This window comes from Desmodus rotundus, chromosome 1, assembly GCF_022682495.2.
Source record: "Desmodus rotundus isolate HL8 chromosome 1, HLdesRot8A.1, whole genome shotgun sequence".
Taxonomy (NCBI): Eukaryota; Metazoa; Chordata; class Mammalia; order Chiroptera; family Phyllostomidae; genus Desmodus; species Desmodus rotundus.
The window spans coordinates 115,214,534-115,240,893 of record NC_071387.1 but is presented as its reverse complement, the minus strand read 5'-3'; the positions used below and the strand labels follow the sequence as shown (position 1 = coordinate 115,240,893).

The 26,360-nt window shown below is 43.8% G+C and overlaps 1 protein-coding gene across 1 annotated transcript in view; it reads left to right on the top strand.

The window, feature by feature from the left end:
* GALNT17 (polypeptide N-acetylgalactosaminyltransferase 17) overlaps positions 1 to 26,360 on the top strand; it is a 425,240-nt gene that overhangs the window by 172,147 nt on the left and 226,733 nt on the right. The window contains exon 3 of the mRNA XM_053929821.2: positions 25,097 to 25,263. Coding sequence (XP_053785796.1) covers positions 25,097 to 25,263 — 167 coding nt within the window. The remainder of the gene's footprint in view (positions 1 to 25,096; positions 25,264 to 26,360) is intronic.

Genomic DNA, 26,360 nt, shown 5'->3' with positions numbered 1-26,360 from the left:
TTTTTATTATCATTATTTTTAGGAACTCTTTAATTTTGGTATGTATTTACCCTGGAGTCAAGATTTGTAATTTCCAGGTGGATGGCTTTACAAAATTTTTAATTTTATTGCATTGTGATCAGAGTGTTGTTTGTAATATTTCTATTTTTTGAAATGCACTGATGCTCCCTTTGTGATTATTTTTTACAACTGTTACCCTGAGGTTGAGAAGGAGGTATCTTTTCTATTTCCTGGCAGTAAAATTCAATGCATATGTATAAGTTCCTTCTCATCAATTATATTATTTCTGTATTTTTACTCATTGCTTGTGCTAAGAGGAAGGTGGTGATATTTCCTATTATTGGGAGTTCTGCCTATGTTTTATTGTATCTACCGTATTGATTCAGAGAGATGATCGCTATATTATTTGGTACTTAGATATGAAAATCTGTTGCATTTTCACTGTAAACTCTTACTTTTAGCATTAAAAAAATGACCTTCTTTGTTACATTTAATTTGTTGCATTTAATGCTTTTTGGCTTGAATTCTACTGTTTGTGGTATCAGGATCACAAACCCTGCTTTTTCATTTTTGAAGCTTTAGGAGTTCTCTGTCTTATAGTACCACTATAGCTTTATTTTTTGTGTTAGTCATTATTTATTATTATTTTCGAGAATGTGTTGAGAGATTTATAGAGTCCAAAATATTCATGTTGATTTTAAGTCGGGAGGTACTGGATTCAAGGTTTATGCTAGTGGGGGTATTTACCTACATCAGTGAGACAACCGGATCGAAATTCCTTGGGGCCCCTGTTGTGCTACAGATACCCAGGCACCAGCCTACATAGACTGGGTTCACACCTCTGGAAGTGGGCCCAGGAATATGTCACTCAAGTGCTACCACCTCAGATGATTCTTAGGATCTTAAAGTTCGAGAATTACTGATATATGGTAAAGGCTATAAAATCAGATGTGGGAACAACTACTGTTGGCTACAGAACTACAAACCAGGAATTTTGGAGACTTTGGACAACTCACATAATATTTATGGAGCCCAATGTATCATTCATTTATATACTCATTCAACAAGAATTTACTGGCCACCAATAACTTCTATCAGGATCACTCCTTTCTTTTTTGTAATATACCCATTCAAGTTCTGTGGACTAATAACATAGAAGATTATGAACTTTTTGACATTCATTATTACTGTATGTGAATTTCAGGTGAACAGCATAGTGGTCAGATAGTTGTATAATTTACAAAGTGATCACCTCAATAATTCTAGTACTCACCTGGAACCATACATAGTTACTACAATATTATTGCCTACATTCTCTATGCTGGACTTTACATCCCCATGACTGTTTTGTAACTACCAATTTGTATTTCTTACCTCCTTAACCTTTTCATTCAGCACCCCACCCCTCTTCCCTGCTGCAGCCCTCAGTTTCTTCTCCATATCTTCAAGTTTGTTTTTATCTGTTCGTTTATTTTCTTCTTTGGATTTCACATATAAGCAACATCATATGGTATTTATATTTCTCTGCCTAACTTATTTCATTTAGCATAATGCCCTCTAGGTCCATCCATGTTGTCACAAGTGGTAAGATTTCATTGTTTTTTATGACTGAATAACATTCAGGTGTACATTTGTGCCACTCTATCCAGTCATCTGTTGATAGGAACTTGGATTGCTTCCACATCTTGGCTATTGTAAATAATGCCACAGTGAACTATGAGGTGCATGCATCTTTTCAAAATAGTGTTTTGGATTTCTCCAGATATATACCTAGAAGTTGAACTGCTGGGTCATAAAGGAGTTCTATTTTTAATTTTTTGAGGAACCTCCATACTGTTTTCTACAGTGGCTGCACCAATTTGCATTCCCACAAATAGTGCACAAGGGTTCATTTTTCTCCACATCTTCATCAATACTTGGCTGTTTGTTGATTTATTGATGATAGCTCTTCGAACAAGAGTGAGTTGATATCTCATTGTGGTTTCAGTTTGCATTTCTCTAATAATTAGTGATGTTGAGCATCTTTTCATATGTTTATTGGCCATCCATATGCCCTCTTTGAAGAAATGTTTATTCAGACCCTCTATCCCATTTTTCAATTGGATTGATTTTTTTTTTTTTTTTTGGTGTTGACTTGTATGAGTTCTTTATGAATTTTGGAAATCAACCCTTTATAGGTTAATGGAGGGTAATTGGTGAATTATCTTCTCCCATTCAATAGATTGCCTTTTTGTTTTGTTGATGGCTTCCTTTATTGTGCCAAAACTTTTTAGTTAGATATCATCCCATTTGTTTTTTTTTCTTTTGTTCCCCTTGCCCAAGGAGATACAGCAGAAAAAAAATATTATTGAGAGCAATGTTAGAGAATCTACTGTCTATGTTTTCTTTCAGGAGTTTTATGGTTTGGGGTCTTACGTTAAGTCTTTAATCCATTTTGAGTTCATTATTGTATATGGTGTACGAAGGTGGTCTTGTTTCATTTTTTTGAATGTATCTGTTTAATTTTCCCAACACTATTTATTGAACTGTCTTTATTTCATTGTGTATTCTTATCTTCTTTTTTGTTTATTAATTGACCATATAGGAATGGGTTATTTCTGGACTCTCTATTCTGTTACATTGATGTATGTGTCTAATTTTATGCCAGTACCATGCTGTTTTGATTACTATAGCTTTGTAGTATGGTTTGATAATAGGTAGCATGATACCTTCAACTTTGTTGTTCTCTCTCAAGATTGCTGTGGCTATTTGGGGTTATTTTGGATTATTTCTTCTAGTCCTGTGAAATATGCTACTGGTATTTTCACAGGGGTTGCATTGAATCTATTGCTTGCTTTGGGTAGTATAGACATTTTAACAAGGTTAATTCTATCTATGAGCATGGTATATCCTTCCATTTATTTTTATCTTCAATATCTTTCTTCAGTGTCTTGCAATTTTTTGAGTCCAGGTCTTTTACCTCCTTGGTTAAATTTATTCCAAGGGTTTTTTGTTTGTTTGTTTTTGATGCAAGTATAAGTGGGATTTTTTAAAAAAATTTTTAAAGATTTCATTTCTTTATTTTTTTAGAGAGGGGAAGCAAGAAAGAGAGGGAGAGAAACATCAATGTGTGGTTGCCTCTTGCATGCCTCCCACTGGGGATGTGGTCCGCAACCTAGGCATGTGCCCTGACTGGGAATCAAACCAGCAACCCTTTGGTTCACAGGACGGCACTCAATTCACTGAACCACACCCACCAGGGTTGGGATTGTTTTTTTAGTTTCTCTTTTTGATAGTTCATTATTGGTGCATAAAAATGCAACCAATTTATAAATATTAATTTTATATGAGGGGGGACCCCCCAAAAAGCAGAATCATCTTCTTGAGGGCAGAGCCCCTGTCATACAGGTTTCACCCACTAGGTGAGTGTTCTAGGAACCCATCTGTATCAGTGTACCAGCTGCCATTGGCGTGAGAGGCTGCATTCAGCTTCAGTGAATTTTTTTTAGAAGATTCTTTCAGTGTGTTTGCCTGTTTCATAATGGGTGACTTACAAGTGCGCCTACCCACACTGTGCTGAATGTTCAGCAGTTTTTCACCAAAAACTGCATGACCCCACCCTCCCTATTCACCTAATCTCTCCCTGAGTACCTTTTTTTGTTGTTTCCTTGGATGAAAAATGTCCTCAAAGGGAAACATTTTGCTGATGTGGAATAGGTGAAAACAAACAAACAGACAACAACAACAGAAGCACTGAAAGGCATCAAAACTGATGAGTCAAAAACTGTTTTGAGTAGTGGAAGAAAGGTCTCAAAAGATTTATTGCATCAAATGGAGAGTACTTCAAAGGTGACTAAGTTTAAACATGTAAGAATAAATACATGATTTTTAATAAATAAGTTAAGTTTTGGGGAATTTCCCCTCATATCTTGCTAATTTACTGAATTTATTTATGTTCTAGTAGTTTCTTCATGGAATCTTTAGGGTTCTCTCTATATCGCATCATGCAATCTGCAAATAATGACGGTTTTACTTTTTCCATTTCAACTTGGATACCTTTTATTTCTCTTTCTTGTCTGATTGTTGTGGTTAGGACTTTCAATACTTTGTTGAATAAAAGTGTTGGAAATGAACAAGCTTGGCTTGTTCCTGATCTTAAGCAAAATACTTTTAGGTTTTTCCTGATGATGTTAGCTGTGGGTTTGCCATATATGGCCTTCATTATGCTGAAGTATCTTCCCTCTAGTCCCTCTTTGCAGAGAGTTTTTAACATAAATGGGTGCTGGATTTTGTCAAATGGTTTCTCTGCATCTATTGATATGATTATAAGATGTTTATCCTTCATTCTTAAAAGGTGGTACATCACATTAATTGATGTGTGGATATGAATCATCCTTCAACCCCTGGAATAAATCCCACTTTATCATGGTGTATGATCTTTTTAAAGTATTGTTGAATTTGGTTTGCTAATATTTTGTTGAGGATTTTTACATCTATTTTCATCAGAGATATTTGCCTATAATTTTCTTTCTTTGTAGTGTATTTAGTTTTGGAATCCAGATAATGCTGGCTTTGTAATATGAGCTTCTGAGTCCTCCCTCTTGAAATTTTTTTGGAATAATTTGAGAAAGATAGGTGTCAGTTCTCCTTTGAATGTTTGGTAAAATTCACCTATGGAGCTATCCAGTCCAGGACTTCTGTTGGGAATGTTTGGATTACTGCTTCTATTCCATTGGTTGTAATAGGTCTGTTCAGATAATTTTTGTCTCTTTCTAATTCAGTCTTGGAAGATTGCATGATTCTAAGAACTTACCCATTTCTTCCAGACTGTCCAGTTTGTTGGCATGTAATTATTTGCAGTATTTTCTTATAATTCTTTGTATTTCTGTGGTGTCCGTTGTCACTTCTCTTTTGTTTCTGATTTTGTTTATTTGGGTCTTTTCTCTTTTATCATAAGGGTCTGATTAAAGGTGAATCATTCTTGTTTATCTTTTCAATGAACAAGCTCTTGGTTTCATTCATGTTTCGTACTTTTTTGGATTCTGTTTTGTTTATTTGCACCCTGATCTTCATTATTTCCTTTGTTCTACTCACTTTGGGGTATGTTTGTTGTTCTTTTCTAGTTACTTTAAATGCAAGGTTAGATTGTTCTTTTTTTTTTCTTGTTTCTTGAGATAGGCCTGTATTGCATGAACTTACTGAGACTTGTTTTATGAGTTAATGTGTGATTGATTCTGGAAAATATTCCATGTGTCCTTGAAAAAAGCATACCTTATATTCTGTTGCTTTGGGGTGAAAAGATCTAAAAATATGAATTAAATCCAACTGGTCTAATGTGTTTAAGGCTGCTGTTTTCTTGTTGATTTTCTGTCTGGGAGATCTACCCATTGATTTCAGTGGGGTATTAAAGCCCCTACTATGACTATATTACTGTTGATCTCTCCACTTACGTCCCTCAAGGTTTGCCTTATATATTCAGGTGCTTATAGGATGGACATATACATGTGTACAAGGGTCATATCCTCTTGTTGAATAGGTCCCTTTATCATGAAGTAATGTCTTTTAGACAGCCTTTGTTTTAAAATCTATTAAAACAAAGATGGGTTCCTAGAACACTCACCTAATGGGAAACCTGTACTACAAGGGGCCCACCCTCCAGGAAATAATCCCTTTTTGGGGTCCCCCTTCAAAATATTTATGTTCTTTTTTTCCTTCTTTTTCATAAAGAAGTTCCTTAATATTTCTTTTAATACTGGTTTGGAGCTGATGAGCTCCTTTAGTGTTTTCTTGTCTGGGAAGCTCTTTATCTCTCTTTCAATTTTAAATGAGAGCCTTGCTGGGTAGAATAGGCTTGGTTTTAGACCCTTGCTTTTCATCACTTCGGATACATGTTGTGCCAATCCCTTCTGGCCTGCGAATTTTCTGTTGAGAATTCAGCTGACAGTCTAATGGGAGCTCCCTTGTAGGTAACTACCTATCTTTGTCTTGCTGCATTAAAATTCTTTGTCTTTAACCTTTGGCATTTTAATTGTGATGTGTCTTCTTGTGGGCCTATTTGAGTTCATCTTCTTTCAGACTCTCTGTGCTTCCTAGACTTGTATATCTATTTTTCTCGCCATGTTAGGGTAGTTTTCAGTCATTATTTTATTTATTTATTTATTCAATTTTATTGTTGTTCAAGAACAGTCCTCTGCCTTTTCTCCCACCCCAGCCTAACCCGCAGCCTCCCCACCTCCCTCCTGTTTCCACCTCCCCCACCCCATTATTGTCCATGTGTCCTTTATAATTGTTCCTACAAACCCTTCACCCTTTTCCCCTGAAATTCTCTCTCTTCTCCCCTCTGGTCACTGTCAGCCTGTTCTCAATTTCAGTATCTTTGGTTATATTTTGCTTCTTTGTTTGTTTTGTTGATTAGGTTCCTGTTAAAGGTGAGATCATATGGTATATGTTTTTCACCACCTGGCTTATTTTGCATTATTTTTTAAAAATAGGTTCTTAATCCCTTACTCTCTTTCTTCTCCTTCTGGTACCCTGTGGTGCAGATGTTGTTATGCTTGGTGTTGTCCCAGAAGTCCTTTAAACAATCCTCGTTTAAAAAAAATTTTTTTGCTTTTCTTTTGGGGTGTTTTTTCTACATTGTCTTCCAAGTCTCTGATTTGGTCCTCTGCTTCACCTAGTCTGTTGTTGATACCTTCTAGTGTATTCTGCATTTTAGTTAACATATTTTCACTTTTGTCTGGTTCTTTTTTATGGTTTCTATGTCCTTTTTTATGCATACCATCTCTCTTTGTTGCAGTTCTAAGTTCCTCGAGCACCCTTATAAACAGTGTTTTGAACTCTGTATGTGGTAAATTGCCTGCCTCCATTCATTTAGGGTTTTGGGGTTTTTTTTTCCCCTGGAGATTTCTCCTGTTCTTTCTTTTGGTACATGTTTCTTTGTGTTCCCATTTTTGCTGCCTCTCTGTTTGTTTCTATATATGAGGTAGATGATTGACGTCTCCCAGTCTTAGCAGGTGGCTTTATATCATATATGGATCAGACCAGTTTTTTCTATGCCTATCTGTCTGCTATATTTAGAGTGATATCTGATGCTATAAGGCCATGTTTCTGGAAACTTTCAAGTTTCACTACAAACTGTTCTTCCTTTTGGGTTTTTGCTTCAGGGACTCATCCGAACTGGAAGTCACAATTCTTTCTTTTACTTATGAGGCTTGATGGTGGAGGTCACATCTTATCTGAATTGTTTGTCTTAGTCTCTGGATGATCAGCAGATGAACTCATTTTTAAACAAATATGTTCACTTAAGGTCCTTATAAAACAGCTAAGATATCAAACTGTGTTTGATTGATTTAGTTTAGTACTTTGAGTGTTTTCATTGTATTTGGTTGAGCCATCTGCAATTGCTATTTGATAATTTCAGATGTTGCAACCTTCAACTTTAGTTCTTTAAACTTGGTCCTATGGTGGTTTAATTAATGGTTTCCCACTAATCAGAATAATAAGTTAACCACAATATATCTTTCTCTTCATTATGGGTAAATTATTTACTTAGCTAAAAGTTTTCAGATTTTTAGAAAGTTCTTCTTTTGTACCAAGACTAAATGAATTATTTTACACTTGAATGGAAGTCCTTAAATGGTTTCAGCAATATAAATGTAAATCAACCCAGGATTGGATTATCATTAAATTTTTTTTTTGGTCTTGTATTTCAGCTGTGATTTGAGAGTCAAAAAGTTTTATCTGTATGCCTCTCCTGGTAAGTTTTAGTGATGGAAACGTTAATTTTCCAATTTAGCAACTGAATTTTAATTTAGCAGCTGAAACTATAATTTCCATGACCTAAGATGGTCTTAAAGGTCCCTTTCCCTTTTCATGTTGTTTTTTTGTATTCTTTCTCATTCTAATTCTTGGGAAGAATCCTCAATTTAGTTTAACAAATAGTAATTGCTTATTTACCATGTGATGCATTCACAGCTAACAGTTTAAGGAACGTGAAAATGAGTAAGACGCGCTGCCTGACCGCAAGGAGTTTTTAATCTGGTAGGAGAGGTGGGCGTGTGTGGCTCTAATATGTGGCGGAATAAAATATTTATGACACTGAGTTCCCATTGTGTTTTACTCCTGTTACGCAGATTGAATGTCTTTTGCTTCAGGTTACAAATCCTGGTGACTGCAGCAAAATAAATGCTTTAAATAGCAAATAGCATTGTGTCTTGACTGCATATGAATTCAGAGAGCAGTGGGCAGAGAGGAGCATATGAGGCCGAGCACAGTTTGTCTGGGCCGTGGTTTATGAGATTGGACTATGGCTGGATGCAGGTGCTGTTAAAATCTAGAAGAGGCAGCCTCTTTTCCTATGTGAGATTTTGTCTCTGGGACTAAAACACTTCAGTGAGGATGTCTGTGTGCAAACTTTCATTCTGCCTGTGAGCCCGTGTGTTCATGCTTAACTAATTCAACAACCACATTTCTCCCCAACATATTACAGCAAATGTACTTAACAGCAATTAGAATGTTTGCCTCCTGCTGTGTGCAAATCTCTCTGGAAAAAAAAACCTCTCCTAAATGGTACAATAAGTAATTCTGAAGATTAAATCCAGTCATTTGCAGAATGCTTCGTTCATTTGTTTCTTGCAAATATCAAGGTTAACAAAGAAATTCATTGATTCCATTTCACCTCCTTGAAGCTTGTGCATGGGCCAAAAGGGAGTGCATCACACGTGGCTCTATGATTCAGATGAAGACTTGCTGTTGCTTTCTTTCATGGCCAAGATGCTGATTTGCTGGCATTCTCTTGGCAAAAGTGTTTTAAGAAAACAAATCAGTTTATGTGTATTTTATAGGAAATGCCCCACCTAACCCTTCCCCAGTACCAGCTTTCTCAATGGGTTGTGGAGGAAGCATGGCCAATTTGCAGCTGCTGAAAGGGCAACTCAGGTCCCAGTTCCAAGATCATACCCTGGTTGTCTGATGTTGGGCAGATTTCAGCTGCTCTGGGCACTTTTTCCTCAACTGTGAATACAGGGCCTTGAACAAGTGGCTCTTCAAGTCTCCTTCCATTTCCAATGTGTTAATTTACTCAGAACCAATATTTTTGGAGTATGGATGATGTGTCCTGGATTGCACCAGGCGCTGGAAAGTACAGGGTGACTGTGAGGCCAAGTCTTTGCCCTCAGAGCAGAGAAGTCTTTTTCAAACTCTCTTTATGTCCTGGTCACTCTGTCATGGCCAGTTGCCAATGCTGCTGCCATTTTAGACACTTTTCATTTTAGACAGCCCTGCCTCCTCCATCCCTTTTGATCTAGACCTTTCTGTTCCCAATCTCATCTCCCCAGCTTGGAACTCTCCTGTTGGCTGATTCTCTAACTTCAAACAAGCCTTCCTTTGCTTCCTCTCCCAGGTCCTTCCCATTCCTCACTCCTGCCTAGAGGAGTTAAGTAACTGGCCCACAGCTAGTAAGTAGCAGAGCTGGGATTCAAAGTCAGGCCTGCTCTAAGTCTTTATGACCCCAAGTGGCCTTCTCACCAGCTGGGAGCTTGTTAGAAATGCCAGGTCTCAGGCCTCACTGCAGATCTATTGAATCAGAATCTGCATGTTAACAAAACCCTCTGATGCTCCATATGCACAGTCAAGTCTGAGAAGCCCTGTGTTAGACCAGTACACCAACCAGCCTCTCATTAGCCTTTATTCTTCTCACCTTCTGGAGCAAGCAGCGAGACATTCTGGCTGAGTCCCCACTAGCCAGGTGAGTTGTATTCTTCAAATGGCTTGACTTGCCCATCGTTTGTGCTCCTGGTAGCCAGACCCCTGGAGTAGATATCCCAGGGCAGAGAGGCTGTGCTACCCCCAGTCTTATCCAGGCCTGAGGCTTTTGCTATAGCCAACATCGTTAAAACCAGCAGTGTAGAGAGGGCAACAGAAAGAACTGTATTTCAGAAACTTCCAGCCAAGTTAAGGAGCAGCAGTGAAGGCGTTCCCAAAGGTGCTGAACTATCATGCACAGACTGATACTGAGGCACCGTTCACTGACTTTTTCCAGATTGATGAGTATTTCGTACCCTACATACTGCTCTTCTCACCAACAAGCCCGCTACTCCCTCCCACTGCCCACCCTGAGCAGGCTAGAACCAGAAGGGTGCACAGGCTGCCTGGGGGCTCTGAGAGGCTCCTCCGAAGTTCCAGGGTGAGCAGCATGAAGGGTCTGTTAGATAGTACTGGACATCAGCAGGAGAAATCCCAGCTGGGGGTGCCCTCCAACACTTGTCTCCACACGTGTACAGATCTCTCTTGCTGACACTGAAGATGGCTGTTGGGAGCTGTTTATATCTCCAGAATCCATTTGACATTCCACCACTAGGAAGCCCCATCTTTTTGCTAGTATTTTGTGTTTTTTGCAGTTTTCCTGCTGTCTCTCCCATGTTCATCTAGGCACAGAGACAGTACATGAGGAAAACTTTGGGAATTCTGCAGTGCTACCACCAGCTGCTGCGCCAGGTGAGGAAGAACCTTTGGAACCAGCTTCCTGCTTCAGGAAGGCTCCACATTCATCGGGACAGAAGAGGAGGAGCATTGTACCTGGGGCTGGGGTCGGTCTAATATCTGACCTTTTAGTCTCCCCGAGTCTCATATACTGGCTGGCCCAAATACTGAACTCAATACTGTGAATCCTGGACGCACACCCGTGGTTTAATATGCCTATTCTGACTCCTTGAACACAGGTTTGTCATCTGCCTCCTTCAGTTCATGGCATTTTGAACCTTGGTGCTCCTGCACAGTTTTTTCTTTGCCTCTGGCTCCGGCCCTGTCCTCCCAGGAGTCAGTGTCCCAGCCAGCCCTAACCAGCCCCTTTTCTGTGAGGTGCCTGTGAGAGGGTGGAATTCCCAATATAGCAACATCATTTTGCCAAAAAATGACATCCCTATAAATACTCCTTTGGACCACTGTGCAAAGCAGACCATTTTATAGAGTATTGCAGACATTTTGCTACATATTTTTCATTAGAACCCACTTGCAATTATTCATCAAAGCAATTTTTAAACACACACATACAGAGGCAGGGAGTAAGATCTCAGGAAGGAAAGAGATATGCCAGGACACTCATTCTGAAAGCCGTTAGTTTGGCTGCTAGACCTTAACAGGATTCCTGCCTGCAATCAGTCCTGCTGGCGGAACTGGGACCAAGATTCTTCAAGGATGCGGGAGCGCGGGACCAGAGGGACTCATTTGCTGGGGCTGAATGCCAAGTGAGGATTCCTCTTCTTAAACCTACTTTCCGGTGCTTGCTTTCTCCCCACTCCCAGGCTCCTGGGAGGAGTGGTCTTAATTCACTGCATTTGCCATTCTCTCCACATCACAGGAAACTGTGCTGAAGTTTACGGGTGTCTCCTATGGATTCCTAACTGCAGGATTGAATGTGTTTTATTCTTTTTTAATTGAAAGAGAATGACAGTTGAGCATGTTACTTAACGATGTAAATGTATATAGAGAACAAAAACCAAGAAACAATGTAAAAACCCAGTAACAACAACCCTCTGCAAGCTCTGGCCCCAGTCCTCACTCTCCTCAACCAGGATGGCCCCTGTCGGCTGCTTCCTGAGCACCTGTCTGGCATGGCCGTGTGTGTGGACAGGCCGGGTGTGCTCATTTTTAATTTTGATAGATACTGCTCACGTGCTCTCCAAAGAACTTTGTCTATTTGTTCAACCAACAGTATGTGAGGGTCTTTTTTCATACTTGATAGTCCTCTACCAGATCAGTGTTCAATTTGTCAACTCAAAGGAAAAAAGACATATTTCCTTATAGCTCTTGGATGCATTTCTTTGATTACCATAGAGATTGACCATTCTTTTGTGTGTTTGATACTTTTGTTTCTCTTGATTCCTGAGAAAGATATGTTGCTATCTCTCATTCCGATTGTGAATTTGTCTTTTACTTCTTGGATTTGCAATACATTTTTGCTTAACATATTTTCAGACTATGTTGTTAAGTGCATACACTCATAACTCTTTAATTATCCTAAGTTGTACGTTTTACCAATAAGAAAGCATTCATTCCTCTGACCCTGCATCCGTCCATGTCTCCTGGAAAACCACTGGAGTTATCTTAATTGATCTTCCTGCTTCCTTTGCCTCCTCTTTTCAAAACCTCTTCCTTGGTGCCTTCAGAGTATCTTCCCAAAATGTAGATTTGGTTGTAGCTGGGAATTAGCACAAAGATTAATGGATGAGACGTGTGGGGTCTAAAAGAGTGCAGATGGAAACCCTGAATCCTAATCCTCACCATTTAAATTTGTGGTCCACTGGCCTTTGGGATAGGCAGAGCTGCCCTTGTATTTGACCTGTTGGTTGGTGATTTCTGGAGGGGCGCCCAGAGTTATGTAGGTTTGACTTTAAGGGGTGGGGCTGGGTTAGGGTGAGGCCTCCTAATGCCTGAGGCCACTGGGAAATCGAGAAATCAAATCGGGCAAGTTGTGTGCTTCTTTGACAGGTCTCACCAACCATTGATGAGTCCACCACCTCCTCCTAAATTTAATTTCAGGGGTCAGCCCCATTCCATTTGGTGCTTGCCTACAAGATAAAATGCCTTGTTCATAGTTCTGATGACTTGAACTAAAAAACATTATTTTCTGCCAATAAGGCAGTGAGCTGTAAGGTTATGTGAACAAGGAAGTACTTTTTATTGTGGGTTTTGTTCAGGATGTGGTAGGCAGGACCTGTCAAAGATCCACTCTGAGAACTAGCGGGTAGGCCAGAGCTTTGGGACTTAGGAGAGGATTGCAGTGTCAGAGCCAGTCCCAGGCACCATTGGTGGGGGTCTCTGCATTACCCAAATTGCCCAGGGCCAAGTGGGGCAGAATCTCTGGGGCCCTGTGAGGAGCAGATGAACAGACTGGGTGAGGAGCTAGGGTTTAGATCCCGCAGTCTGACATGAATGCGCTCCTTGGGCAGAGAATGTTTACACCCATGTCCTTTTTGAGAGCCTGGATCTCTGCTTCTGAGGTTGCATTTTGGCCCAACTGCCGATCTTTGATACATGCTGTGTGTTCTCTTGTCACTTCTCTGCTCAGAAATCCTTGACATCGTGGCTTCGCATTGCTGGAGGATCGAGTCTGAATTTTACAAACTGCCTTCCGAGTACCCGTTTCATCCATGCCCCGAAACACCCATTTCTGTTTCTTGGTGACACACCACACACTTTCTCTCCTCTGCGTTTGCACATGCCATTCATTTCTTTTTGCTTAAAGCCTTTCTCTCCTTCTCCTCCTCCCTCTCTTCACAGGCCCTCACCTGGAAATTACATACTCAGGCTTCATGACCCAGATCAAATTTTACCTCCTCTGTGAACCCCTCATGGGTGCGCCCCATCTACCTCCTTGCAGGGAGGATATAAGCTTCCACGGCATCCTGAGCAACCCCCCCTTGGGATGTTTCTCATTCTGTAATCATAATTATGATTTACGTATACTTTATTTCTTACAGAGCTGTGAGATTTTGCAGGGTAACAGTAATGATTTAAAAAATTTCTTTGTCTTCAACACTTTGCTTGTCCATGTTGCTCTTCAATGTGTGCAAATGTCACAGTTAAGCTAATGTTTTCAGGTGATATATCAGGTGATACACCTGTCCTTTGGTGTGTTAAAAAAAAAAAGGAACAGGTTTTTTAATGTATAAAGATCTACATTAAAATTGAGGGATAGGTCCTTCTTTCCATCTTTCACAAGCATTGCGGCATATTTGTACTGCTTGCTTTTCTAGGGGTTCTCTCTCTCCTGGCTCTTGCTAGTAGGACAGAAAATATTTGAAATTAGATGAAGTCACCATCCTCAGCAAGCTGAGCGGCTTCTCCTGTGCTCTAATATGGCGTCTTCAAAGCAGACATGGGAGGTCCCCTGGGAGGGGGCTCCATCTTCCTAGGATGGTGGGCTCTTCACGAAATCACTGGAGTTCCAGAACTGTATGCTCCACATAATGCCTTTAAGCCACAAATGACTAGAATTTCTTTTTTTCTATGTTATGTATTAATGTACTTACAAATATTTATTAAACATTCTTATGTGCTAGAACTATATCAGCCAAAGAGATATGGTCCTTGACTCCATCAAACCTACAGGCTAGGGATGGGAAGGATAAGTGTTGGGCCAAAGGCCCCATGGTAAGAGTTATTATTACCACTGTGCTTCATGTATGCACGACCATTCTGTACCAGCTGAGATGTGAGGAATTGTGTCAACACGGACGGCTCCAGAGCATGTTCTAAAGTTAGGAATCGGTCACAAAAGTTTAGGATGTTTTGTAAATGGGAATTAATGAATGAGACTGGATGCCTGGTAAGCTCAGTGGGTTGGTTCAGATACTTTATAAAATACCTGGGCTTGGACTCATGTCCTGCTCAGTATTTATTATCGTTGTGAGGGGCAGTTCCCATAACCTTCAGAAACTGGCATAACACTGGAGCTAAGTCAGTTTTTAAAGAAAATTATGGTCATTTAATATTTAAGTTTCTCAGGCCCTTTCGAAGCTGCATGTTGACTACCAGGGGAAGGACTCCAGTTGGAAGTGATTGGGTTTATGTTAATAATACAAAACTGTCACAGAACAGCTTCTGGGTAGAGAGAAAAGTTGGAGGTCCATTTCAGTGGTGGGTATGTTTGTTTTCTTGAATGGGTAGCATGAGGTGAGGCCATGGCATCCTTCCTCCGCATCTGCGTTGGAAAAGGTAGAGTAGGTGTGATTTCAGTTGTGACTCAGAACTCCATTTCGGATCGGGGCCGCGGGGTGCACGTTGCGGGCTGACCTGGGGTGTCTCGCACTCAGGCCGACTGACCTCTCGCCCGAGTGAAGATCCAAGAACTTGTGGTCAAGCACTGTAGTTTTCCGTAACTTTGCAGTGTGGTTCTGTCGTCCGTGCGATCATCCAAACTGCTGCTTTTCTGTGTTGTGTCTGCTCACTATAGAAAATAGAAATAGCAAATGTGTGAAGAAGCAAGAAAAACATTTCATCATGTAGAGGCAAAAGGACATTTCATCATTGTTTTAATTTGAAATTATTTTATTATTAGTGAGGGTCCGCCTATTTTCATGTCTGTTATTTGTTTCTTTTGTTCTCTGAATTGGGTGTTTGTGTTTTTGTTTGTCTAATTGTGTTCTTTGGGTTTTCATTATCTTTGACTCTTTTGTACTTGCTGCAAAATATCTTTGCAGTTTGCTGTTGTTTTAAATTTTTTAATTTTTGTTATCAGAGGTTTGCAATTATTATCAAACTGTTGAAGTTTCTCCAATATCCAGAGTATTAATAGTATTCACTTACATTTTTATTTTACTTACATTTGATGTTCTAATCTATCTAGAATTTATTTTTTTAATTTTTTAGAAGATTTTATTTATTTATTTATTTTTAGAGGGAGGGAAAGAGAGGGAGAAAGAAAGGTAAAGAAACATCGATGTGAGAGAGAAACATCGATTGGTTGCCTCTTGCATGTGTCCCAACCAGGGACCGAACCCACAACCCAGGCATGTATCCCGACCGGTTGTTGAATCAGTGGCTTTTCACTCTGAGGAGTGATGCCCAACCAACTGAGCCACAATGGTCAGGGCTAGAATTTGTTTTGAAGTGTGTTTGGAAGGGGAGCCTCTATTTATTTTACCCAAGAGAGAGGCCATGGTTCCAACATGATTTATGGAATGATTTCCTTACTCTCTGGCTTGTGGTGCCTTCTTGGCATAAGACTCTAGGACGAGGTCTGTTTCTGCTCTCCTGGTTCTGTTTCACTTTTCAGTCAGCTTGCTCTTGATTAAATTACATTAGCTTGGATTGGATTTTAACATCATTTATGTCTCTAGGTTTTCTTAAACCCTTTTCCCTTCAATAGTTTCGTCATTCTTACCTGTTTATTTTTTCAGGTCAATGTCAAAATCATTAGTCAAGTGCTAAAATTATTTTTAAAATAGAAGTATTTTAAAAGTAACATTTATAGTATTTTCAAGTTATGAAAGTTGTGCATGTTTGATGTAGAACCTGCAGACTACAGTGAAATACAAATGAATAAACAGAAGCCATCAGCCCTGGCTGGTGTGGCTCAGTGGATTGACAGCCAGCCTGTGAACCACAGGGTTGCTGGTTCAATTCCCAGTCAGGGCACATGCCTGGGTTGCAGGCCAGGTCTCCAGTAGGGGGTACATGAGAGGCAACCACACATTGATGTTTCTCTTTCATTCTCCCTCCCTTTCCCTCTGTCTAAAAATAAAAAATAAAAAATTAAACAGAAGCCATCAAAAATCTCTCCATTCAGATCCTCCTTGATAAATCATTTCTTTTTCCACAGACTAAAACAAAGGGCCATGGAGTCGGGCACAGGTGTATTTAAAGTCCAGCTCTGTTTACCACTGTGGGCATGTGTCTCTGAGTCTTGCTTTTCTCCACTGCAGAATGGGGATGCCTGCATTACTGGCTCACTGTGAACAGGAATGAGATCATGTGTGCACTGTCAGGCTCTTGGCCTAGTGAGCTGCTGCAGGGGCTGGGCTTCCCCATGCATGTGCAACCTGCAGGGGTTGTCTTTCTACCACTCATCTTCCGTCCTCATCTGGGACCAGAGAGCTAGCCCAGTAGTTCTCAGGTGATAGGCAGGGGCATGAGAAGCCCCCCTGAGGCTCATGCTTAGATCTGGCACAAGCACTTCACCTTGTTCTACTGGTCAAAGCATGTCATGTGGCTGAGCCCAGATCCAAGATATGGGGAAGTAGACTTAGCCTCTTTAGTAAGAAAAACTTTGAAGTCATGTGGCAAAGGAAGTGCATACATAGAGGGCAAGGATTGGGAATGAATGCATTTATCAGAGTGTAAGCAGAATCTTCTGAATCGCACCAGCTGTTCAGGGAGGGAGAAAGCACTTTCAGTTCGAGTGAGAGAGCCAGGGCCAGGTTAGGACCAAATTGGACCTGGAGGGGCTGGTGTGTGGGATTTGACTCAGAGCGTGGGGCGAGAGGTAGGGGGCTGGCCTTCGGGAAGACTTCGCGGGTGGAGGTAAGAATAATAAAAGTAACAACAATAATACCAAGGGCCGACCAGTGGCCCAGACGTGGGAATAAACAGAAGTGTTTTCAGGGTCAGTGTCAGTAAAAGAAGAGAGGCTTGACTGGCCAATTGGCTGGAACATTAAAAGGAAAATAGCTAGTTCAGTATATGTTTCTCATTGCTGTCCTGAAGTTACAGGATAACAACAACCTTTAGAACAAACCGGAGCTCTGTGCGGGCAGGAGGTGGGGGAGGCGAGACTGGCTGAGAACAGTGTTTGTGGCCTTCAGTTTCTATGAAGAATCCTATTGACCAGATTTTGGATCTGGTGGGCCTTGGAATACAGTTATTTATTATTTCCAATTGGCATCACTTCCTAATGTATTTTCATCCCTCCAGCAGTGGTCGGAGCTGTCCCCTCTCATTCTACTCACCTTTGAAAAGTTATAGGATAAACACGATGTATGAATAACTTAGGCGGCATTTCCTGCACCTTAAGTGCACTGAGGTTTTCTTAGCTTTGCCCTGAAACTGTCTGCATTAATTTGCCCTTAATTGTTTAAATTCTGTTCCTGAGCCATTGCTTAATAAAACTCTAGGGTTTTTCTTTTCTTTTTGTGTTCTCATCCATTGAATACAGAAAGATAAGCTTCCTCATACCTGCACAGATTCATCTCCGGAGCTGAGCCTCTGAAGGCTACCCCTCCCCAAGCCCCAAATGTGTGCACGGAGAAGGGCACTGTGGTCAGAACTGAAGGTTAAAGAAGGTGAACCCACCACTAGCACGTAAAAAAACAAAACAAAACAAAAAACACCAAAAAACCTGCTGAAGATAGAGACAGGGAAGGATTTTGCCCATGTTACCACCTCCTCCTATACCTTGAAACTGGCATAGCTGCCACCTGGCCAAGGAGAGCGGAGTCTCATGGATTTTCTGGCTAATGACAATTGCCTTGTCCTTGGAAAAGCAACTCTTTTCAACTCAGAGAAGGCGACTTCCCGAGAGGCCATGGAGCCAGCAGGTAATCAGTCCGGAAAAGCAAAAATGGCCTGGGGAATATTCCAAAATAAATGCCTATAGGAACCGGCTGGAAAGGGGGACACAGAGCTCTGTGGACCCTACACTGCTTGGAAACAGGGCGTGGCCACTGGGCTTTGACCAGGGGCTGCAAACTGACTGTGGTCTGAGACTTGTGGCCTGGGTTCATCCCCTCCACCCATGCTCCCGTGAGAAGCCCGTGGAAGGTATGAATTCTTGCCTCAGAAAAAAACAGATATGCCTGTGTCCACAACATCTTGCATTTAATTTCTTAGGGTTTTCCTGGGGCTCCATAGACCCCAGGATAAGAACCCATGCGATGCACAGAGCAAGCTGAATCTTGATTCATGAAAATGGCCCCAGGGCCCTGTCGAGGGAGCTCAGGTGGTTAGAGTGTCATTGTGATACGCCAAGGTTGCAGGTGTGATCCCCAGTCAGGGCACATGCAAGAATCAACCAATGGATGCATAAGTAAGTGGAACAACAAATCGATGCTCTCTCTCTCTCTCTTCCCCTTGCTTCCCTTTCTCCCCCTTTCCCTCTCTCTCTCTCTAAAATCAATAAATAAAAAAGAAAAAAGAAATTTAAAAATGGCCCCAGTGCCACTGATGGGCAGGCAGAACACACAGGGACTCAAATGCCAGAGCAGGCGTTTTGTCCCAGAGACTGCTCTCTATGGGAACCCAGCTAATGAGGGATGCTGCTCCTTCAGTAGGAGGAAATTAAACCACTCAGCAAGGTGTGCATTTTCCCTAATAATGAGAGCTCTAAAAGAAGGGGCCTTGTACATCTCAGGTATGTAGCCCCACATCTTGTTTTGCAAGGCTTGCTGTTGCTAAAAATGATACCACTCTTTCCTAGGATTGAGGGAAAGGCTTGATGAGGAGGGAAGAGAAAAAAAGGAGTGTTGGGCTGGTTAGTGCACTTGACCCAAGCAGCTTTCAGAATTTGAGGCCTGATTAGTAAATCCAGGGAGACAGCAGGCAGTTGTGCTCAGATGGTATCATTTAAGTGCTGAGGTGCCATCACCAATGTTATGATTGTGGGAGGAGATAAGTGATGCCTTTGATCCCAGCAGAAGGAATAAGTAGAGAAGGCAGGAGGGTTTTCATTCGTTCATTCAGTAGCCTTTTGTGTGTCACGTATTGTGCTGGGGAAAGAAAACCAAGAAGTCCCACTTAGCTGCCCCTCAGTGGGAGAGAACAGAGAGAAGAGTGCCAGGATGGCCGTGTGCAGAGCCGGAGGGAGCAACAAAAGAGAGGGCCTGCCCTCCTGCTTGGCCTCTGGGAAGGTGGAAGGAGCTGGGGCTGGAGACAGGAGGGTGTGTTAGGCAGAGGGAAGGGCACATCAGGCAGAGAGAAGAGTGTGTGTGTATTGGGAGCCAGCATCCCCAGTCCTGGGAAACATGAGCAGTGTACAGCGGCTGGAGGACAGCAGTGTGGGAGAGGAAGTTGGAGAGAGAAGCTGGAGCTCAACTTGGTCGCCAAGCAAAGGAATCTGAGCCAAATTCCAAAAGCTCTGGAAAGGCAAAGAGATAGTGTGAGGAGTGCTGTGATCACATCTGCATTTTCAAAAGCTCCCTCTGTGGCAGCCATGTGGTTAGAATGGGGTTTGGCTGCAGAGGGGCAGGCAGACTGGAGGCTGGGGACCAGTTACAACTTTTGGTGTCATGCAGGAGGGAATCGATGAGAGTGAAGCTAAGGCAGTAGGGATGGTGTAGTGGGGAAGGGGTGAGTGTATAAGGAATCCTAATGGTGGCAGAATCTCCAGGATTTGGTGAACTATTGGACATGTCGACTCGGTCATGATTTTAACTGGACTCCCAAAGAGAAAGAGGGATGCCCTTGAATGAAGACAGGAAGGTACAGAGGGAGCAGACGTCAGTTGGAAGGTATAGGAGACATCCAAGTGGAGAAGTCCAGGAGGGAGCAGGGTTTGAATGAAGGTCCAGGCTAAAGATGTGGGTTTGGAAGTTTCAGGGTAATGACTGGGCTGTGGACTTGGATGAGGTCTCCCAAGAAGGGTTTATAAAGTGAATGCTAGTCTCATCTAGAAAATACCTTTACTGAAACATCTAGAATAATGTTTGGCAGAATAGCTGGGTATTGTGGCCTGGCCACATTGTCTCATGAAGTTAACCTTCACAGGCAATTAGATTTGCATGGTGACCTGGCCTATCATCCAGCCCCATGTCCACAGTGAGTGAGAGAGAGGAGTGAGGAGTTGATCTCCTTGTTTTTGGCAGTGGTGTGCATGGAAAGCATGTGGGATATTCTGATGGTTTGTGTCTGCCAGCAGGCAAGGCATCATGTTCATGGCCATTGCCAGGGTCAGGAATGTGGGTGCTTTTGCAACAGGGCTTCCAAGGAGGAGCCCCATTTCTATCCTCTATTGGTCATAATCTATGGCTTGGTGTTGTTTACACTGGCACGCACCAGCCATGGCTGTGGTTAAGCTCATGGCCACATGTAATTGAGGCAGCAGCCAAGAGATTACTACTGCACGCCTTTGCCTTTCCTCTCTGATGGCCTCAACCTGGCAACTGGATGCCACTATTGGAGAAATGAATGCTATCCCCAAGTGGCTGGGCCACACCGATGTCTTCTTGGGGATAGAGCCCTTTTGCCTCTCAGTTTGAGAATATGGGCTTTGGGTATGTGCAACACTGACCAGTGAGGGTGCGGCCAGACCAGGGAAGAGTGTGGCAACAGGTGCGCCAGTCCTGGAAGTGCAGGGGAGGTGGCACCGAGGTACAGTCCAAGTCTGTTTTCATAGATAAAACACATTCAGAAGTAACAAGGTAGATACTCAAGGGCCTGGACTCTCCATTCGGAAGTGGATGTGATGTATGGATGTGATGAGGATGGTGAGGCCCTCACAGGAGTCCTCCCCTCCCACGTTTGCCTGCAGCAGTGCGAGGAGTGGCTGTGAAGCTGCGTCACGCCCGCTCCGCGAGTCTGCCATGATGATCAAGAGTTTTCTCATTCGAACTCAGCTGCTTTCGGAGTGGCAAGGCGGTGTTTCACTCATTTATTTATTTATTTTTTTGATTCCCTGAACTTTCCTCCTTCTCGTTTCCATTCATCTTGCCTTTCGGCACCCAGCGAGAGGCCTAGCACTGAGAGCACAGAATGCCATTAGCTGTAGAATCTTTACTCGTGGATCTTTACGACCTTATGCCTGTCTTAGAAGCATTTTGAAAATGAAGATCAGCCTTGTAGGACTTTGTGGAGTTTGATGTGAGTCTGTGGTCCCGACATCTGGCTCTCTGCCACTCCATCTCTAAACAAACTTAGATTTCTTCAGGAAGGCCCTGGAAAAGAACTAAGGGGACCCCAGAGCCTCTGTATGCTCAAAGGAGCTCTAATTGCCCTCTGCTCCCTCTGTTCTTGATGGTGGAAGTTTGATCCATTGATCCGTCTTTCAAGTCCAGCTCACAGCTCTTCTTCCCTGCCCTCCTGGTCCACCTCAGCTCACCCATCACAGCTGGTGGAGGTGTAGCCATTGGGCACTTACCATTTACTGCATTGCATTACGAACAGCCTTGTTAGAGTACTGGGTGTGTTTCAGCCGTCAGAAACCAGGACTCTTAGTTACCAACAGGAAATAGAGCTTGGGTGGTGCTTGGTAATTGGTTCCTTCATTAGGGAGGGGCATCGTTGCACCTGGGAGCCAAAGCAGCGGTGAACAGCCAGGAATACCCTGCAGATTGGCCTCACAGTGATGGGCCATGTGAGCCAAGTGCTGTGGAGAAACCAGGAGAGCCCTCACTTTAGATGGGACCTGAGGGACTGATGGCCAGGAAGGGGAAAAGGAACAGAACTGGAGCCTGAGAGGCCTGTGCACTTGCCGGGAATCGTCCCCACCCAGCCATACAGAGTGCACACACAGGTACATCGTCCACACCCAGCCCTCATTGGTCCTGGAGCTCTCTGACCCCAGGGCCCTTAAGTTAAGCTTCTGACAGCTCCCTGGGGGCACTGCCTGAGCTTGCATCCTGCCCAGATTCACAGCCAGAATACCAGGATCTTTGCCCACTTTCCCACTTGCTTTATTAATCCTGGGTTTTGAAGGGCTGACTTCTGCTCACCCACATCCCACTTGAAGGGAACTCTCCTGGTCTATACGCTGTCAGCCCCCAGCAGGTCATAAGCATGGTGCAACTCGGGAGTGAGGGGAGGGGCTCCTGCCATGTAAGCCCCGGTCTGCAGGGTGTGGGGTACCCACATATGTGTGTTTGCATATACTGTCCTGAGGGTCATCGGCCACAGCGACAGTTGTTTCAGCACCAACTCCTAGGCGCAGGATCCCTATCTGTTCTCTTCCTCTGTGCAGTCTCTGGTATTTCTGTGGCCTGGGACCCTCTCTCTGTCTTTGCACCATCCACTCTTAATCTCCCTCCCTGCACTCATCTGCTGCCCTTTTGGTCATTGGGCATTTGATTGGAAGTAACGTTGTACCTGTCAGTACTCACTCCTTACAGAAGGTGCTTAAAACTTTACTTGTCCATCTCTCCAGCATCTTCTATGCATCACGCATCTTCTGTGCACCAGGCAATAAGCCAGTTAGAGTTTTTTTTTTTTTTTTAAGGCAGAGCTACCATCCTGGAGTTTAGGGACCAACAAAAATAATGCTGATTTTCATAATAATGACTATATTTGTATTTTCTGCCTATGGTGAGACCCTGAGGATGTCAGGCACAGGAGAAGTGAATCATAAGCTGGCCAAGGTTAGAGACCTGGGTGCTGTTGGGGAAGAGAGCCCTGGGAGGGTTCTGCAGGAAGGGCCTGCGTTGAGTGAAAAGTCTGGGAGCCTGGCCAATGGGGTTGGAGAATATATAAAAGGGAACAGAAGAGCTGGGAGGGAGGGGGGAGGAGCCAACCAGGTGGACCATGTCTTTCCATTAGCTGTGATGTAGCCTTTTCACAGGGCTTCCAAAATCTGGTCTCACTTGATCCTTACAAGAACCCTAGCTGGGCACCCAGAGCTATGGTGAGAAGGTTTTTTTTTTTTTTTTTCTTTTTGTGTGTGACAGTTTTAGAGTGAAAAAACATGAGCAGTGTGCCCAGGGTAACATGTCCAATAGGTGGCAGAGCACTTCTCACTTCTGAAATTCCCCCACAATTTACTGAGTGGCCACCCTGACTCTCGAAGAGGCAGGATCAGCCCCTCTGCTCCCTGTTTCCCTGAGGCTCCCATGTTTCCATTTCACCAGGAGGCACTGTCTGCTCTGGCCAAGAGGCTTGACTCACAACAGGCTTGATGGGAGTTCGACCCCAATGCCTGTGGTTGGAGAAGTCGGTGCAGGTACAGTGCAGTCTGGCAGTTTGCTTCTTCATTTCGCAGGCCAGAAACTGTTAACAACAAAGGACCAAAGAAACCAGCCCCAGTAGTGAATGCTCAGAGTAGGTGGTTGGGGAAGGTATGTGTGCTCACGTGTACGGGCTGATGAGTAATGGGCTGAGAAGGAGCAGCTGCCAGCCTGCCAGGCTCCGGATGACTGCCAGCCCCCTGTGGAGGGGGCTCTGAGGGATCTTCTGGAGTGCCCTCCTCTCTCGGATCACCACGCAGTAAATGAGATCATTCCCGCTGACTGCCCAGGAGCCCGTCAATAACCATTCTAATCTCCCTGGTTGCCCCAGAAGTGAATTTACAGCGATGTGGTAAAAATGAGGCTGCATGATCAATGGATCCCTGGACGGTCTCTTCCTGGAGACACAAATGTATACTGTAACAAAACTTTATTTTCTTCCGAAAATTGCCTACATGATTAATATGGCCCGACACAGGCCAAGCTGTTAAGCATAAAAAACAGCCATATTTCTTGCTCCTTCTCCAGCGCTGCTTTGCTCACTCCGTTCCTTCCTCTTGTTGCCTTTGTTTTGCTTTCTTCCACATTGCGCCGTACGTTGTGCAGAATCTTGCAAGGGACGGGGGTGCACGGAAATGCACTGGCTCCGGATTCCAGTCCACTTTGTTTCCACTTGGTATTTCCAATGGGGCTCAGGCTAAGCATAAAGCCAGATTCCCAGTGTTCCCTGGACAGAGTGTGTGCTCCGTGTTTGAGCCACGCAGAGCACGTTCTTTGGGTGTTCTACCATCTCTGACGTCACCAGCTCTCTGTCCCTCAGTCCAGCCTGGTGAAAAGGATCCTCCCCTTTCACACCTGTGGTTGGGGATGAGGGAGTTACTGAGTCTTAGAAGGGAGGACCTCTTAGGCAAGTGGTGTCATCTCTTGCCCCCAGGGAGGTTCTAGGAACACTGGCAGGAAGAGTTGGGTTGTGTCAGGCAGCACACTCCTACACAGGCAGAGGACTCGCTTCCTTGATTATGATTATTTGCATGTGCATTTTATGTCTCCTAGAATGTAAGCTCCAGGAGAGCAGGGTTCTCTGGTAGATGTCTTAGTACATGTTCCTCCAGAAAAATACCCTGAGACAAAGATTTGAGTGCATTAGTTTATTTGGAAGGTAGAGAGGGGAGTGGGAAGGAGGACTGGGAAGGGAAAGCATCTCCTAAAGGCGTTGTCATGCAGATTGTTACGGTGGGTGACAGGAGCTTTATCCCTGGGCGATCCTGGGAGCCCACCCCTCAGAGTCCACCTGCTGAAGGGCTGAGGGAGCCGGGGTGTTTATGCATCAACCCCTAGCAGTCTCTGGATGAGAGCTGATGGGGGGAGGGGAACTGCTTAGGTGGCATCAAAACAAGAGAGCTCCACACAAGGAAATGCAGAGGTCTTGAGTCTACACTTGGGCAGGTGGGCCTGACTGGACCAGGGGATACCTGTGGGCACAGCAGCCTGTGACACAGAAGGTGTGTGCCCAAGACTGATGCTTCCCACTTTGTACAGGGTGGTAAATTTGGGAGAAGTGGAGCTAGATTGCTTAACACTCTCCTCTTTAGGTTTTATTCTCAGTCCTTAACGAAGAGAGACATAGAGGGCACAATGATCCGTGCCTTGGGAGGGCGTGTATGAGGATCATCGGGCTGACATCCTCGCTGTGTCCAGCCAGTCCTGTGTCTTCCTCCTTCCTCTGACCCCGCTCCCCCTGCTCTCCTCCCCAGGTGTAAGGAGCTGAAGTACTCCAAGGAGCTGCCCCAGATATCCATCATATTTATCTTTGTGAACGAGGCCCTGTCGGTGATCCTGCGGTCAGTCCACAGCGCTGTCAACCACACGCCGACACACCTGCTGAAGGAAATCATCCTGGTGGATGACGACAGTGACGAAGGTACGGGCGCGGCCGACTGGCACAGGCTTCTCGGAGAGGAAGGTGCAGACTCACAGTATCAGGAGGGGGAGATGCCACTGCCTTCCAATGTGAGCCCAGGTGTCCTGGTCTCCTGCCCCTGGGAGATGCTTGAGAGGAAGCGGTCTAGGCAAATTCTGGTTCATTGGTCCGCGAGTCCTCCAGGGCTCTAAGGAGAAATGGCTGTTTATGTATCTAGAGTCATTTTCCCTCTTCCTGTTACTAAAGGAGATGACATCGAAGGGCTGAATTCACCCACACTCCCCATCCCCAACCCCATCTCCATTGTCCTTTTCTGAGAAGCAGAAGGAAAGGTGAAATTCTGTGCTGTGATGGGAACTCTCGTCTTATCTCAGGGCTCCCCTCTGGGCCACTTGCCCGCAGTGGCTGCGGATGGAAATGGCACTGTTTGCAGGCCTTTTGGAATTTGGGTATGTTAGGAATAATGGCTCAATTTAAAAAATATAAAGCAAGCAAATACTGGACGGCAGTAGCAGAAATCCTTTGAGGTCCTTGGAGAGGAAGGCCCGGTGTCGAGGTGGGGAGGGGGCCGGTTTGGCTAACTGTGGCTTTGTATGGACTCCTAGCCCACAAACTCCACCGTGCTCGCTACAGGGAGAAACCCCCAGAAGTTGATGACAGGAAAGAAAGCCAGCCAGTGTGCATGCTTAAGGCCAAGAAGGCTTATCCCTGAGCAACTGCAGGGTTAAGGGGCAGCTAACCCCCTCGCTCTCTGCATGCTGAGTGCAGAAGGATTACCCTGTGCGTGCCTGGTCAGGAGTGGCGAGGAGGTGGCAGGATGAACCACAGGTTCTGTTTGAAGCCTGAAATCCTCAGGAGCTCCAGGATGAACTTATCACGTTTCGTTGGCCCCAGAGCTGACGCCCCCTGTCCCTTCTGAACCGGCATGGCAGTTACCAGTGAAAGGCCTATGTGCCTGGACTCGGCAATATGCTGCTCAGGGCACTGCCCTCTCCAGGCCTCCAGGTTGGGAGAACAGATGGGTCACTTGCTGAATTTTTCACATCCCTATTTTTCTCCCTTGACCTCTGGCCATTTAATTATCTATAGATTCTTCT